Below are 16557 nucleotides of genomic sequence, written 5' to 3'. Positions count from 1 at the left end.
TATTAGCCACCTCCATTGTTTTATTCAAATTACGCTTCTACAAAAATTTAAAAAATGTAAAGTTCTACGCGATTTTGAAATAATATCTCACCTTTTCGACAAACCTACTGATTAGCACGAAATTTTCAAGACTAAGACTGGTCAAATCGGTTTAGCCGTTTTCGAGTTTTGGCGGATCATTTTATCGAGAGCTCCATTTTTATATATAAAAATATGTAAATGCATTCTATAATTTTGTAATATAATTTTGGTTTTGTTTAGGTTCTCCTTGTGAGCACGATGGTATATGTGTCAACACACCAGGATCATTCGCTTGCAACTGTTCGAGAGGATTCACAGGACCCAGATGTGAAATCAATGTGAATGAATGTGAATCGCATCCTTGCAGAAATGAAGGATCTTGTTTGGATGATCCAGGAACATTCAGATGTGTCTGCATGCCAGGTAATAACATTAATAATATTAATTGTCAATTTCAATTACCCTTGTTTCCTGTTGTTCTCTCAAGAACTGAATCTGGCCAATTCCATTCAGTTTCTTCTTGTTTTATACAAAACCGTTAATTAAATGGGGCCCTCGGCGGGTCAATGTTAATGGGGCGCCTTGGACGGTGTCAAGACGATGTAGTTGCAACGTGTCATTAGCCAAAATGATAATTGCTACTTGAACAGAAGTTTCGAAATGTAACTGCATTTAAATGTATAAAAGATTCAGGGAGATGTATTTTGTTTTACACTGTTTTAAAGACATAATTATTTGAATTAATTTAGGGATAAATGATTTTGACGAAATACAATTATTTTGATTCATATTGGGAAATTCATTAATTTGGAAGCGAAATGAGTGACTATATGGATATAACGAATAGGCATGTTCTATAATATCTGTTATGGTTATACAAACATCATTCTTAATAAAATGTATAATTATCTTTATTTTCATGACATCAAATGTTTAATTACTAGTTGAAAGTGGCATTTTGCCTTTAGGCAAGTTGCATGATCCTCCCGAAATTTGTAATAATTGACTTAATCAAACGAATTTGAAATTTAGAAAATTAGTTCAACTGCACTATTACGTATATCATATACGTAGTAGTGATATTATTTAATGATTTAAATTAATCGTTTTTTACACAACCAGAGACTTTTTGTAAACTTGTTTTTCCGCTGATTCTAAAAAATGGCTTTTAAATATGCGATATGCAAATTTTGACACATCATTTTTTCCAAACTTTCAGAAATTTTTAAAATTGAATTTAAATTGCCGTAGGGCCGTAACATTTTAGTATGTCATTCAGGATCACAATATCTATCAACATAAAAAGTTTCATCGAAAAAAGTTTTTTCAACAGTTAATTACGAAGAAACGGCTCGGCCGATCTTTGTCCAAAACTAATAAGCACGATTCCCAAATAATATCTTTCGATTAGTTTTTGAATTTCTAAAATCGAGTCCGAATTTTTAATTAAAACGTGGACGAACATTTTTCACTTTTCTGCTTATTACAAAGAAACGACTCGGCCGATCGTCGTACAAAATATTGAGAAACGATAATCCTCATCAAGATACATCGAATGGCTTTTAAATTTTTAAAACCGGTTTAGGCGTTTTTGAGAAAACGTCGATGAAAGGTTTAATTTTGACAAACACCAAAAAACGTCACAAATTTTTGCTAATTTTGGTGAATTTTTTAAATTAAACGACTTGTAGAGCCTTAATATGAGGTGACGCCTCGGTTTCACCTTGTGTCCCAGTTTTCCAAATTTAATAAGTAAATTAACAAAAATTATGAAAACAAACCAAAAAATGCTATTTTTTTCAAATTAATTATGAAAAAGATTGGATAGAATTTTATAGAAGGCTCGAAAAAAAATATATAGGTAAAAAATATAAGACATAGTGTAATATCATAGATAAAAAAGTATTACATATAATCGAATAATAATGAAAATTTTTGCATATGAAAATGAAAATGTTTGCATATCTTCACGTTTCAGAGGTTTCTGAACATTTTGGCATACTTAAGAAAAAATTGATGTGTGTGTGTTTTGTATGTCCGTATTTTTTCGTCCACGTTTTCGGGCGCACGGATCAACCGATTTGAATGGTTCAAAAACATTCGATTCCTATCGATAGGGAGATGTGCTGATCAGTTTTTGGCAAAAGCAGGTCCAGCCGTTACGGAGATACAGAGCAAAGAGTGAAGAAAATACAAATGGAGTTTTTGCGAGAACTGAGTATCCGATTTGAATGATCTAAAAAGCTTCGAAGATACGGAGCTAAATGTACAAAAAATGGCAGAGTTTTTGCGGAGACTACGCATCTGATTTGAATGATTCTCCGTCTTTGACAAAATAATTGCTTTTGGGAAAAAAATTCATTTTTTTTTCAATTTTTTTTTTAAAGAAATTTCTTTTTGTATATCGAATATAATTCAGATTTTAATTATAATTCTGACTTAAGTTCTAATATACTTTAAACAAATAATTTCAACTTTGCAATTCAGTTTATATAATTCTTATAAACATTAGACGATGTTCCATTATTTATAATAGTCTATTTGAAAACATTTAATATTCCTCGAACATTTTGTTACAGTACGGGAAGTTCCAGCAGTTTGCTGGCGATATTTCAGTTTGAACCCTAATTATTTCATCTGTCTTTTATGACTAATTAAATATATTTTTTTCCAGGCTTTACCGGTACCCAATGTGAAATCGACATAGACGAATGCGCCTCCAAACCATGTTTGAACGGCGGCGCCTGCAGGGACCTCATAAACAGTTTCCATTGCGACTGCGCCGAAGGATTTACAGGGAGCAGATGCCAGATTAATATCGACGATTGCGCCTCTTCACCTTGCAGGTAAATAAATAAATCTAAAACATAATGATAAATGATTAACACTAGATATTCCAGCCATTTGAATATACCTATTAGGGAATGCAATACCGATGGAAAATTTCAATACCGGTATTTCGGTAATTTTTCATTTTAAAACCGGAATACCGGTAAATTACCGGTATTTTTATTATCTTAAACAAACGTAAACAAAATTGAAATTTACTAGTACTAAGACTAAGTAACTAGTAATAAGATTATTTTTTTAAATAATAATTTAACAAAAGTATATCCAATTTAATTACTTCATAATCACTATTGAGTATATTGAGTACTTTCCACCAAAAATAAACTTATGAGTAAGAAAGACCAAAAACTCATAAAAGATCATATTACATTATTATAATAAACTGTATTGTCTGTATCCGATGTGTTAAATTAGCATAATCTCCAATATTTAAAAAAAAAATTCTACACTAATTTAAGATCGGATACTTTGTCGAGATAAATAATAAGTTACTATAATTGTTGAGTATTGTTATTTAAAACAATGTGATGCTCCTATAGTATTTTTAAACTTCGAAACGTTTTCGAAAAATAATATTTTATAATTGTAATAAGAAGCAAAAATATTTAGTAATTATCATAATTATTATGTATAAAGTTAGAAAAAAATAAAGATTACGCAAGGTAATCTGTATGATATAAAATATTTTGGCGCAAATATCACTTAAAAAACCGTTACATTTTTACAAAAGATAAAACAAACATCATTATCTATCAGTCCAATTCTATTTATTGTAACACGATATGAAGCCCTTTGGAAAGTAATAAATATTCAGTTTAATGACGAGTTGAGATAATATTTGACATTTGTTTATTCTATAGAATCACTTGAAGATATAGCTGTTTATGCGATTATGGAATTTAAAGATAAATTTGTTCCGAGAAATTTAAACTTTAGGGTATTATACCGAACATACCGGTATTTTTAGGATAAATATCGGTAAAAATACCGCCGAAAAATCGGGCGGTTTACCGGTAATTCGGTATGCCGGTATACCGGTATTGCATTCCCTAATATCTATCAATTCCAGTCAAAATAACTGGTCTTTAAGAAAACTATTGTGTTTTATAGATTTTAATTTTGATGCCATATGAATAATTGTAAAAATAATATCGATTATTGCAATTATACCCTTAATGGTAGATGTTTTAAGAAATTTCATTACTACAAATTCGCTTAGAGGGGTTGATGCATAGTCTTTTCCTAAATATGGTCAACTTTTCACCATATATTTTGTTTCTGCATCAGATGTCAGCCAGAATTTTATGTAAATTTATAAAGTTTCTTTGGTATTTACTGGTTAAATATGCTTCTGGCCTTTATTGGTCGATCACAACATGCTGAAATGAAATTGTGTATTGTTGGAGGTTTTAGATGTATTAGATTAGATGTATTAGATATACAACTCAAATCACAATTTTACAATTAAATAACAAAACAACCAAATATAAAATACAAATAAAGGAGTGCTAAAATAATTTAATTTTGTGTCTTGATTTTATGAAACTTGATATTACGTCTTCGTTTAGACTTAGAGCATCTTCAAAGGTTAAAGTCCTGTATATCCATTGATTCGCAGTAATTATTAAAAAGTTTAGACGCTTTTCTGAAAAAAAGGGCAATATCAGAGACGAAGAAAAATATTTCACAGCTAAGTAATACTCAGTTATAGCCAAAAATTGCTGTATTTGTAAGATATTACATATAATTAGTAACAAATAGATATTTATAATATGAAGGGGATGGTACCACTGTATTTCTTGAAGTCAAAATTAATATATTCAAAAATGTCATAAAAACTGTTGGCTTTAAAAAATAAATTATTCAAAACGTTGTGGAATTTATGATTGCTTAGTTGACGTATTTGTAAAGGTAATAAATTGAATAATTGAATACCAAAACCATCAATTGAATTAAAAGTAGTATTAAGCTTAAAAGTCGATCCTTTGATAGTTCTATTCCTTGTGACATAGTGGAAGATAAATCACAGTACTGGGGATTATTTTTTATAAAGAGAAGTGTAATAAGTAGGAATATGTTAGGAACAGTAAGAATGTTATACTTCTAAAAAATATTTCTACAACTTGTCATCGAATTAAGAGGGAACATGATTCTTAGTGCTCTTTTCTGAAGTTTGAAAACATGTTTTAAGTATGCTGAAAAACCCCAAAATTGAAAGCCGTAGACCAAATGCGAGTAGAAGTTGGAGTAATAGATAGAAAGAAGACAATTTAAACTAATTTTAGATTTAAGTACTCTTAACATAAAACAAGTTCTGGTATTAAAAGTAAAGTTTAGGTATTAATGACGAATAAATATGATTATCCCAAGAACTTGAATTCCTAGGAATTTAGAAACGGCAGAAAAATTGAAGAGGACATCATTAATAATTAGGGAATTGATCTCGTTATTAATCCTATTGACTGTTTCAAACGGCATTATTTTAGTTTTATCGCTATTAAATAAAAGGTTATTAGAGTTGAACCCATTAGAAACTGCAATCATTGATTGGTTTAGTTTAAAACTGACTTCCTCAAAAGATTTTCCTTTAATAATTAAACTTATTAAATAATCGTCGGCAAAAAGAATAAATTTGCAAAGATTGGTACAATTAGGCAAATTATTAATATAAATTAAGAATAATAAGGGGCCAAGAATAGAGCCTTGTGGGACTCCGAGTTTTATATTTAACTTATTAGATATTACTGTAGAGTCTTGATCATCAAGATAAACTGATTGTGTTCTGCTAGATAGATAACATGTGAATAGGTGAAGTGATAAACCACGCACACCATATTTTTCTAATTTATTAATAAGGATTTCATGGGAAATACTATCGAAAGCCTTAGGTTGGTTGGTTGCTGGAGGAAACCGGTTGATAAGATAGAATATTTTTTATAATTGAATAATTTATTTGATAACTCTTTGGTTATAAATATGCAAAGACTACATTTTTCTAAGTAATTGAACACTAAGTCTAACTCCAAGTCTGACTGCTGACTCTACTCTCTGACTAAATCTTAACTTCTTCGGATAACCTTCAAATAGAATGTAGAGCTTTAACAAAAACCATAAATAATAAATTATACAACATTTCTTTACATAATCCTTTTTATTTTTTTTCCCAGGAATGGTGGTGTCTGTCGAGACAGTGTAGCAGGTTACACTTGTTCCTGTCCTCCAGGTTTCACTGGAACCTCCTGCGAGCACAATGTAGATGACTGCGCTTCTGCTCCATGCAGACGTGGCACCTGTGTCGATGGTGATAATAGTTTCAGGTGTCTTTGTCATCCTGGTTACACTGGCAGGTTGTGCGAAACTGAGATCAATGAGTGCGATAGTGATCCTTGCATGTTTGGAGGTAATAATAAATAATAATAGTAATAATGATAATAATAATAGTAATAAATTTATTAAGAATATTTAGGATTAAAGTTAGATATTATAAATGACAATGAAGTCACTATTTATTATGGAATGGTGTCTTATTTTTGTGTAACATCATTTTGTGAATTGATACACTTTGTTTTGATACCTTTTTGAAAACTTAAACCTAAATTTTTTGTACATAATTTGTTATGATTTATTTTTGTTAATCAAGACTTTAATGTCTTATTTATAAAATTGATGTGTGCAAAAAAAGAAAAAATACAAAAAAATACAATAAATTGAATATAAATTAAAAAAAGTTAAAATAAAAAAAATGACGTAATGATGTATGCCGCGTACAAAGTATACATAATTTTTGATACCAATTTTTTAATTGTTAAAGTAAACATTGTAAATCTATTCATATTATTTATAACTTGTTAGTTTTTACATTAAGCTATCTAGTTATTGATTTCTTAATCTTAAATAAAATAATATAAATATAAGCATATTGTCAATATAATTATTAAGAAATATTTTTCAAATATTGATTATTTATTTTATAATTTTGTTTCTTTCAGGTCAATGTCAAGATCTAGTAGACGGTTACAGATGCAGATGTCTTCCTGGTACATCAGGAATTAATTGTGAAGTAAATGTAAACGAATGTCATAGTAATCCTTGCAGGAATGGTGCGAGATGCATTGATGGCATTAATAGGTATGTACATATAAATAGGATCACATCAGGTTATAAATGATAGAAAATTAAATAAAATCAATGGTAGGATTTTGTATCATTGGGGATCACTTTGATTAATTAATTAACAAAATTATAACAAAGTGAATAAAATCAACTATTTACTTTGGGATATATATTGATCTTGGATTACATGTATCGCCTCTCACTTCTGTTGGTAGACTCTCTATTATTATTATAAAGTACAGGCATTTATATTTATATTCATACCCCCAAAGGGTCTCGGGTTAAATACAAAATGCCATGGTCAAACCATGACCATAAATATTAGATATTTCACATACATAATTGTCGTTTCAAATTAATATTTGAAGTAATTATAATGATATTATTGAAATTCTAATTTTAATGATTTTATTGAAATAATTCTATGAGGTTTTTCCAAATTTTTAAAATTTGTTTTGTTGTTTTTCATGCTGCAGCACTCGTGGTGAAGAGTAAGTTTATATACTTATTGAAAAAGCATGATCGATGTTGTAATTTTATTTTGAAATTGTATTTGTCTCGATGGATATATATATATATATATATTTTTATTTATTTATATATAGCATGTTTATGATGTTATTTTTATAGATTTTATAATGTTTAATTAAGATTTGTAAGCAAGTTGATTTTTAAATATTACTCTTTGTTTATATTTCTTGTATGAATGCCACCAACTATTATACTTTATCAATATGAATAATTTGTGAAATTCAGAATATAACTAAATAATAGTACACCCGTAATGGTACAAAACTTTCATGAAATCAGATAAAGAACATGGATAAATTTGTTTTTAAAAATAATCATTTGATATATAAATTATTTTAAATTTATGAGTTTGTCTCATACACAAAAATAGCTAAACATATACAATAGAAACGTTTGATACTGCTTTGAAAAATCAGATAAAGCTTTTGGATTTATAATATAATTTTAAGATATAAAATTTCAGCATTAATTTGTTGAATAGGATTTTATAATATGTATATTAATTGGAAATCTATGAGTTATGGATACCTACATAACTTTTTTAATAGCTGTTTGTAGTATTTTTGGAGATATATTATTATTATTGTTATTGAATTATTGAATACACAAAATACATTTTCAAAAATGGTGCCAAAGCAATGACGTTTCAACCAATATGGCGACATTTTTTTGATGTTTTCTAAAAAATATTCTACAGAAGAAATCCGAATGTAGTACTTTCATTAAATGATTTAATTTAAAAAAATGCTTAAATTTATAAATGACACACTATTATTTAATATTTTTCATAAATTTAATGTATATAAAAACTGTTTCAATAATTTATAATAGTTTTTTCGGTTGGTATTTGTAGCTAACTTCAGTGTCGTTTTTACAATGTGTCCTTTATGTGTACAATTTGAATTTGAACATTTGTCAATATATTTTATTTATTTAACTATTACATTAGATAAATTTCAAATTATTCCTTTCTAGATATACATGTGAATGCGTCCCCGGTTACACAGGGCCCCATTGTGAGACAAATATTTACGAATGCGCTTCCAATCCTTGCGCAAACGGCGGCGTCTGCATAGATCAGGTTAACGGTTTTCGTTGCGAGTGCCCTAGAGGATATTACGGCACCAGGTTAGTAGAAATTGATGTGTAAATTGATTTAAATTATAAATTGAATATATTTTAACATAATTTTTGTTCTATTTAAGGTGTTTGAGTGACGTCGATGAGTGCTCCTCAAATCCTTGCGCAAATGGCGGCACTTGCGAAGATGGCGTCAATCAGTTTTCTTGTTTGTGTCCAAGTGGTTACAGAGGCAAAAGATGCGAGGCTGAAATCGATGAATGCGCCTCCAATCCTTGTCAACATGGGGCACACTGCAGGTTAGTAACAGAGAAATTATCTTCTATATATATAAAAATAAGTCGGGTTTTCCTTCCTGACGAAATAACTCCAGAACGCACGAACCGATTTCGACAATTTTGCATTCGTTGGATAGGTCTCGGGCTCCGCAAGGTTTATAGCTAAGAAAATTAGTGCTGCATGGCATCGTGCCTTAATGCAAATTGCTGGAACTTCACGCAGCAAAAATTCGAGTAATGATATTAGTGAGAATTATCAGAATTATGCTTGGTTAAGTCAACGAGCAATACTTGCCGCAAAGAATAATGATGTACACGCACTGAATTTCACCATTCAATCAAAAATTGCTGGCGATTTGGTGACATACCAATGATTCCGACTGGTCTTCCGTTTGACTTCAAACGATTGCAATTTCCAGTTCGCCTTGCGTTTGCAATAACAAGTCGCAAGGCCAATCGTTTAGTGTTTGCGGGATAAATTTCAAATAGATTATTTAGAAAATCATTGTTTTTCACATGGGCAGTTACACGTTGCATGTTCACGAGTTGGAAAACCATCCGCTTTGTTTGTGTTAATGTCAGACCAAAAAACAAAAAATGTGGTTTACCAAAGAGCACTTCAATGAAACGGATAATTTGCGGATTTACTTTCATTTACTTAGAGAAGTTCAACTAAAGAACACTTCATTTTTGTAATCGAAATAAATTCATTATTGTTGTATAATAAAATCAAATTTTTCCTACTCAAATATAAAACAAACAAAAAATTTCTTCATCTTTCTCACAAAACCATCTGGTGGCGAAACGGAATTGGTCAGATTTGCTAGTTATATGATAAAAGTAATTGTATAAAGGTTATGTCAAATGACTATTTCTTCTTTTTTGTTTTCTAGGGATCTCCTGAATGGTTATTCTTGCACGTGTTTAGCCGGTTACACAGGACGTAATTGTGAAACTAATGTTGATGATTGTCGACACCAGCCTTGTCTGCATGGTGGGTCTTGCATTGATTTAGTCGATGATTACAAATGTGTATGCAGGTTGCCACATACTGGAAGAGATTGCGAGAGCAAATTAGATCCTTGCTCACCCAACAGGTAATAGACAGAAAAAAATTCATAAATCATAAGGAAATAAATAGATCATATTTATTTTTCTTACATAAAAATAGACAAACTGGATTGTCTTTTGAATTTATTAATTAACTATATTACTATATTTTTTTACAGATGTCGAAATGGTGCCCGTTGCACTCCCAGCACTTCCTATCTAGACTTCTCATGTGCTTGCACATTGGGCTATACAGGTAGATTATGTCAGGAAGATGTCGACGAATGTGCTATCTCATCACCATGTCGAAATGGAGCAACTTGTCGAAACACCAATGGATCGTATGCTTGTCTTTGTGCCACTGGGTAAGATAAAGCTAATAAATAAAATAGTATATAGGAATTTATTTTTGATTCTACATTAGGAAGATTGATTACTACATTTTATTTCTTTTCTTTTTTTCTAGTTACGAAGGCCGCGATTGCACCATAAACACAGACGACTGTGCCTCCCACCCCTGTCAAAACGGTGGCACCTGTCTAGATGGTGTTGGTGATTACACCTGTCTGTGCACTGATGGTTTTGCAGGCAAACATTGTGAAAGAGATATCGATGAATGCATGTCACAACCTTGTCAACATGGAGCCACTTGCAACCAATACGTCAACTCCTACACTTGCACATGCCCTCTTGGATTCTCAGGAATAAATTGCCAGACAAACGATGAAGATTGCACTGAAAGCTCTTGCATGAACGGCGGTACTTGTGTTGATGGAGTCAACTCGTACACCTGTACCTGCAGACCGCATTTTACAGGCTCGAATTGTCAGTATAGAATTAATGAATGTGATTCATCACCTTGTGCAAATGGAGCTACGTGTCATGATCATAATTTGTACTACACTTGCCATTGTCCGTACGGTTATACAGGAAAGCATTGTGATGCTTACGTTGATTGGTGTCAGGATTCGCCTTGTGAAAACGGTGCTACATGCAGACAACAAGGTAATCAGTACAGATGTGATTGTGCACCAGGATGGACAGGTAAGCTTTGCGATGTGGAAATGGTGTCTTGTGCAGATGCTGCTTTGAGAAAACGCATACAAGTGCCACTGTTGTGTGGTAATGGAACTTGTGAGGACTTTGGCAACTCTCATAGATGCCATTGTCCTGAAGGATTTACAGGATCTTATTGTCAACAAGAGATTGATGAATGTGAATCAGCACCTTGTCAAAATGGTGCCACATGCAGAGACTTGGTAGGATCCTACCAGTGTTTGTGTGCCAAAGGCTTTCAAGGACAGAACTGTGAGCTGAATATTGACGATTGTAGACCTAATCCTTGTCAAAACGGCGGAACATGCCATGACTTAATCGATAGTTTTAGTTGCTCCTGTCCATTCGGAGCCTTAGGCATAATTTGCGAAGTCAACACCGACGATTGTACACCAGGAGCTTGTCACAATGGAGGAACATGCGTGGATAAAGTTGGTGGATTCGAATGCTTATGCAGGCCTGGGTTTGTTGGTCCAAGATGCGAAGGAGACATCAACGAATGTCTATCAGATCCTTGTTCGGACTCAGGAACGCTCGACTGCGTACAATTGGTAAACGACTATCATTGCAACTGCAAAACCGGATACATGGGTCGCCATTGCGAAGTCAAAGTTGATTTTTGTGCAACCTCGCCTTGTCAGAACGGCGGAATATGTTCAGCCAGACGCGAAGGACATCATTGCTTATGCCCTGATGGCTACTATGGCAAAAACTGTGAATTCTCTGGATACGATTGCGATTCCAACCCTTGTCACAACGGTGGTGTCTGTGTGATTGCCGACGGCGGAGGCTACAGGTGTGAATGTGCAAGAGGCACCGCAGGTGTCAATTGTGAACTTGACAGTCTCGATGAATGCGAATCAAAACCTTGTAGACACCCTGATGCTGTGTGTCAAGATAAAATTGGAGATTTTGCTTGTTATTGCCCAAGACACTGGACTGGAAAAACTTGTGATGTATACAGTCCTGATGGTAGAAGTGACCAGAGCGGAAAGAGCGTCCGACCAGTTTTGAAAGACAAGAAAGACGATTTGGGCGTTAGTGTGCCAAGACCTGATTTGAAGAGATGTGCAGCCGAAGGCTGCAAAGAAAAACAAGGAAACTTCAGGTAAATAAACTATATACAGTAGAATCCGATTAGTATGACGCCGGATATATTGACAACCGCTTATTATGACGTAATCGCACTAGAAATTTGGTTTTCATATAAAATTCCTTAAAAAAACAGCTGTCTATCGGATATATTGACATCGCTTACATTGACATGTCGCTTATAATGACCCATTTTTGGAAAAAAATATGTCCAATTATAATGACCGTCATGATTTTACATGATGTGGCCAAGTCTACGAAAGCAATTGGTATGTCTTTTGTGCACAGTAGCACCAGGGACTGTTTTTACAATAAAATTATGCAAAGAAAACAATCAAAAATTACTGATTACTTACATTAAAAAAACACAATATGTTTATGGGTAGGGTAGACTAATTATTAATGGTCCACCACGGATATCTCGTAAACAAATAAATTTAGATTTTTTTAAACAAAAATATTTGATAGTAGAGGGCAAAAAATGTATAAATTCATAACTAGCCATCACCTTTATTCTTAAGACTTTGCTATCAGAAGATAGCAGCACATGACTGCGATAAAAAGGACCAGCTGAACTTTTACTTTGGCAAAGGTGTAAGCAATAAAATAGTAAAGTTTAAAAAAAAGCAATTTTACAAGAGATTAATTCAATAAATTGTTATTCCGGCTCTTCTGATGAATATTTCTGACAAATAGCAGATCAATGTAATATACTGTGTTGTCTTTGTAACAAATGTACCCACAGAATTAATATTTTGCGTTGGTTCAATAATGTAGCATAAAATGCCTTTAAAATTCAATAAAAAAAATTGCATCTGTTCGCCCCCTGATTGTTCCACTTTACCCCGTATGTGAAGTAAAATGGGTCAGATACCAAATGTTTAAAAAATAGTAAAAAGTATAATATTTATATAATTAGGAATTATGTACGTATGTATGTAAGTGTTTCTGAACATAGTTCGATAGATGCTTCTTTGATGTATGTTATGTGTTGTTCATTGGGTTTAGACAGTATAATTACCGTAAGTCAAATTGGACCGTTGTGCCCCTGCCCTACCCTATGTCAATTTTATTTTATATTAAATTTTAATGTGACATTTTTATTTTTAATTAAAACGTTTGTATAGGCTTTTCTTTTGAATTACTGAAACATGTGTCATATTTGCATATTAAAAAGTTTTTCTTCAGTACGCTTTTAATGACGACCGGTTAGTATGACGAGATTTCGGCGTCCCTTCGATGTCATACTATGCGGATTCTACTGTAATTCTAAGTCATTTCATACAATGGAAATTTTTCAATTAATTTTATTACATTTCTAGATGTGACATGGAATGCAACACATACGCTTGCAATTTCGATGGAGGTGATTGCTCCAGGGCAGTTGCTGATCCTTGGCGCAGATGTCCACTTGCAGAACAATGCTCAAGAGTCTTCGGTGATGGAAGATGTGATACACAATGTGACACTGCTGATTGCTTGTTTGATGGCCGAGATTGTCAACGGAGTTTGCAGAGATGCCAAGCTGAGTCGTACTGCAGGTAATAAAAACTACTATCATAGTGATATAAATTTAAATTTATTTGTAACTAGATGACCCGACAGATGTTGCCCTGTATCCATGCCTACAATTTTTTTATATAATGTAATATACTAATACACCTAAGTCTGTTTTTACGCGGTCTTTTTGTACACGGTTTTGATATAACACGGTTTGAAAATTTAATATTTTTAATTTTTTTACACGATTTTATTCCATTTAGCACGATTTGAAATTTTATGTACTTGAATTTTTTTTGTCAAATTTAATTTTTGCGAAGTATTTTCATATCACAAAAAAGTATTTATGAAAGAAAAAAGTCTGAAACCATTGATAGTATCGATAGTTTGCGAACATTGGCTTAAAGATTTAAGTGAATTCCCCTTTAGCGCGTACAAACAATTTTTACTGGTCAAAGCAAATGTGAATAGCACTAATTTAGGGGAATTCCCTTTATGTGCATACAATAAAATTTACTGGTCGGATTTAAGTGAATTCTCCTTTAGCGCCCTTTATTACTTTTAAGATTAGTGTGCATATCTTTTTTATCATTAATTACTATGCTTGTGAAAAAATTGCTTGTGAATATTTGATTTAATTAAATAAACATAAATTCTTGTTCTTAAAAATTCTTGTTTTTCACTAATTTTAATAGGTTTTAGAGATTAGGAACAAATCGCCCATTTTTGTATAAGATCAATGTCTTTTTTACACGTTTTTTTTTACACGGCTTCTTCTGGAACCAATCTACCGTGTAAAAACAGACTTAGGTGTATTTACTGTTTGCTTAAAAAATAATAATTATTGTTTTTTAAATTACTCTTCACACCAAAATGCATATACATTTATAATATGAGCGATGTTAAATGTAGAACTGCTTTAAATAAAATGATGAGTCTCAATTCCCACACTATATTGGAAATTGAAGTCTTTTAAAAGTTATAATATAACCATAACCATAACATAACACCTTTCATGTTGGATTAAATTAATTTAATTTTTTATTATTTAAGATATCCAAAATTGCATCTTAAACTTCTCCTAATCGATATCGTGAGGGCCGAGTTGTCTGTATTCATCTTCACTTTCCCATTTATTGTTATTAAGTGAAATTTTTACGAATTTTAAAAATATTGGGTAAAGATTAGTAAAAGATGCAAAGAAATTATATATTGAAAAAACAACTATATTGAAAATTTAATATCCGAATCTTGTGTTGGCGCCCCCTAAAGCGTGCGCTCGTGTGTTTCGCATGCATCGCATTAAAGGGTAGTACCGGTCCTGATTAATACTTAATTTCATATTTTAAGTTAATTAATTTGTCAAATCCTGTTCATATGTGTATCATTCAATCTGCCATACATAAACTGTATTTTATATTTTGAATAATTTGTTTTTATCTCAGCTGCTTTTTGGCAATAATAATGTAAACATTTCATTTTTCTTATTTATAATCATAAATTTATTATACATATTCTAATATTGTCTAGGTTCATAAGTAAATTGAAATTTTTGGCAGATGATAGTTTTCATTTATTTTCAATGCAAACAATTACATGTCGTTTTTTGCAATTTTTTCTATTTATTTCTATAATATTGCACATACATCCCAGTACTTTAGAATCAAATACATCCTAGAAAATTTCTTTAACAAACTTCAGAAAGATTTATCAAAATCCGAATAATCGTTTTGAAGGAGTATACAGTGAGTGCTTGTAATTTACTATGATTTTTATATAATAGCAATAAAGCTCAAATTGATTCTACGTTTTAGTTAGAAGACATTTGTATGATAGAAAGAAAAGAGCGGTTTTTAGGGTTTTCCCGGTAAGAACCATCCTTGGATTTCGACGAACATTTAAAAAAAAGAATAGATCAAAATGTTTCAGGCGTTGTTGAGTTATGCGCTTACCAACACATTTTGCGATTCATTTTTATATATAAGAAGATAATTATTCATACTAATTTTTTATTTTTAGAGTCCATTATGCTGATGGTCGTTGCGACGAAGCCTGCAACACCGCCGAGTGCAACTGGGACGGTTTAGATTGCAGCGGTTCTAATAATGGTGGTTCCGGCGGAGGTTCTGGTGGAGGTTCCGGTGGTGGTGACATGGATTTGACTGCTGATGGTGTGGTGTCGATGGTCGTGCTGATGACGGAACGAGATTTCAGAGCTAATCTGATGGTGTTCTTGAGAGACGTCGGGAATGAATTGAGAGCCAACGTTAAGGTAAAGGATAAGCAAAATTAATTCGATTATTTCTTAAGGTCATAAATCATCTACAGTAGAACTCCAATTATCCGAATTAATGGGGACCGGGACCCACTCGGATAATCAAATATTCGGATAATCGGAGTTTGTTTTTAAAATTGCCATTGGAGAGGAAAAGAGTTACGTTTTGATATTGCACTATTTTTTTATTGAATTAAATGAAAGAAACATGACATGACATTTTCACATGTTTTAAATATAAATAAAATGTACTTATGTACAAGTTTAGAAATAAAAATCATTGTTTTGTAAACATCTCCGTCAAATCAAAACGAACAATGTGCCTACACTGGCTTTGCTAGTGGAAGAATAATAGCGCACTTAGACTTTTTTTGGACAATTTTTTTTCTGAAAGTGATTCGGATAATCGGCGATTTGGATAGTCGGAGTTAGGATAATTGGAGTTCTACTGTTATATAAAAATAAGTCGGGTTTTCCTTCCGGACTATATAACACAAGAACGCACGAACCGATTTCGACAATTTTACATTCGTTGGAAAGGTCTCGGACTCCGCAAGGTTTATAGCAAAGAAAATTGAAGAAAAATTGCAACAGAAAAGCGGAAAAATCTTTTTTCACATACAGCCTCATCTTTGATACTTAGCATGTACTATAAACCAATATTTTAAGTAGATGGTGCCGGTAAATACATTGTTTGACAGCTACTCATTT

General features: G+C 32.0%; 1 protein-coding gene across 1 annotated transcript in view; it reads left to right on the top strand.

Moving 5' to 3' along the window:
• LOC113387535 (neurogenic locus Notch protein) overlaps positions 1-16557 on the top strand; it is a gene marked incomplete in the record, with an annotated part of 245646 nt that overhangs the window by 186020 nt on the left and 43069 nt on the right. Inside the window, 7 exon segments of the mRNA XM_026624865.1 lie at positions 8491-8643; positions 8721-8894; positions 9767-9970; positions 10103-10288; positions 10390-12087; positions 13394-13612; positions 15591-15843. Of these exon segments, the coding sequence (XP_026480650.1) occupies positions 8491-8643; positions 8721-8894; positions 9767-9970; positions 10103-10288; positions 10390-12087; positions 13394-13612; positions 15591-15843 (2887 nt within the window).

Source organism: Ctenocephalides felis, unplaced genomic scaffold (genome assembly GCF_003426905.1).
Source record: "Ctenocephalides felis isolate EL2017-DRISC unplaced genomic scaffold, ASM342690v1 CF-g0.4_SCAFFOLD_03572, whole genome shotgun sequence".
NCBI lineage: Eukaryota > Metazoa > Arthropoda > Insecta > Siphonaptera > Pulicidae > Ctenocephalides > Ctenocephalides felis.
Note: the sequence above shows the minus strand (reverse complement) of the source record. Positions and strands in the feature narration are given on the sequence as shown.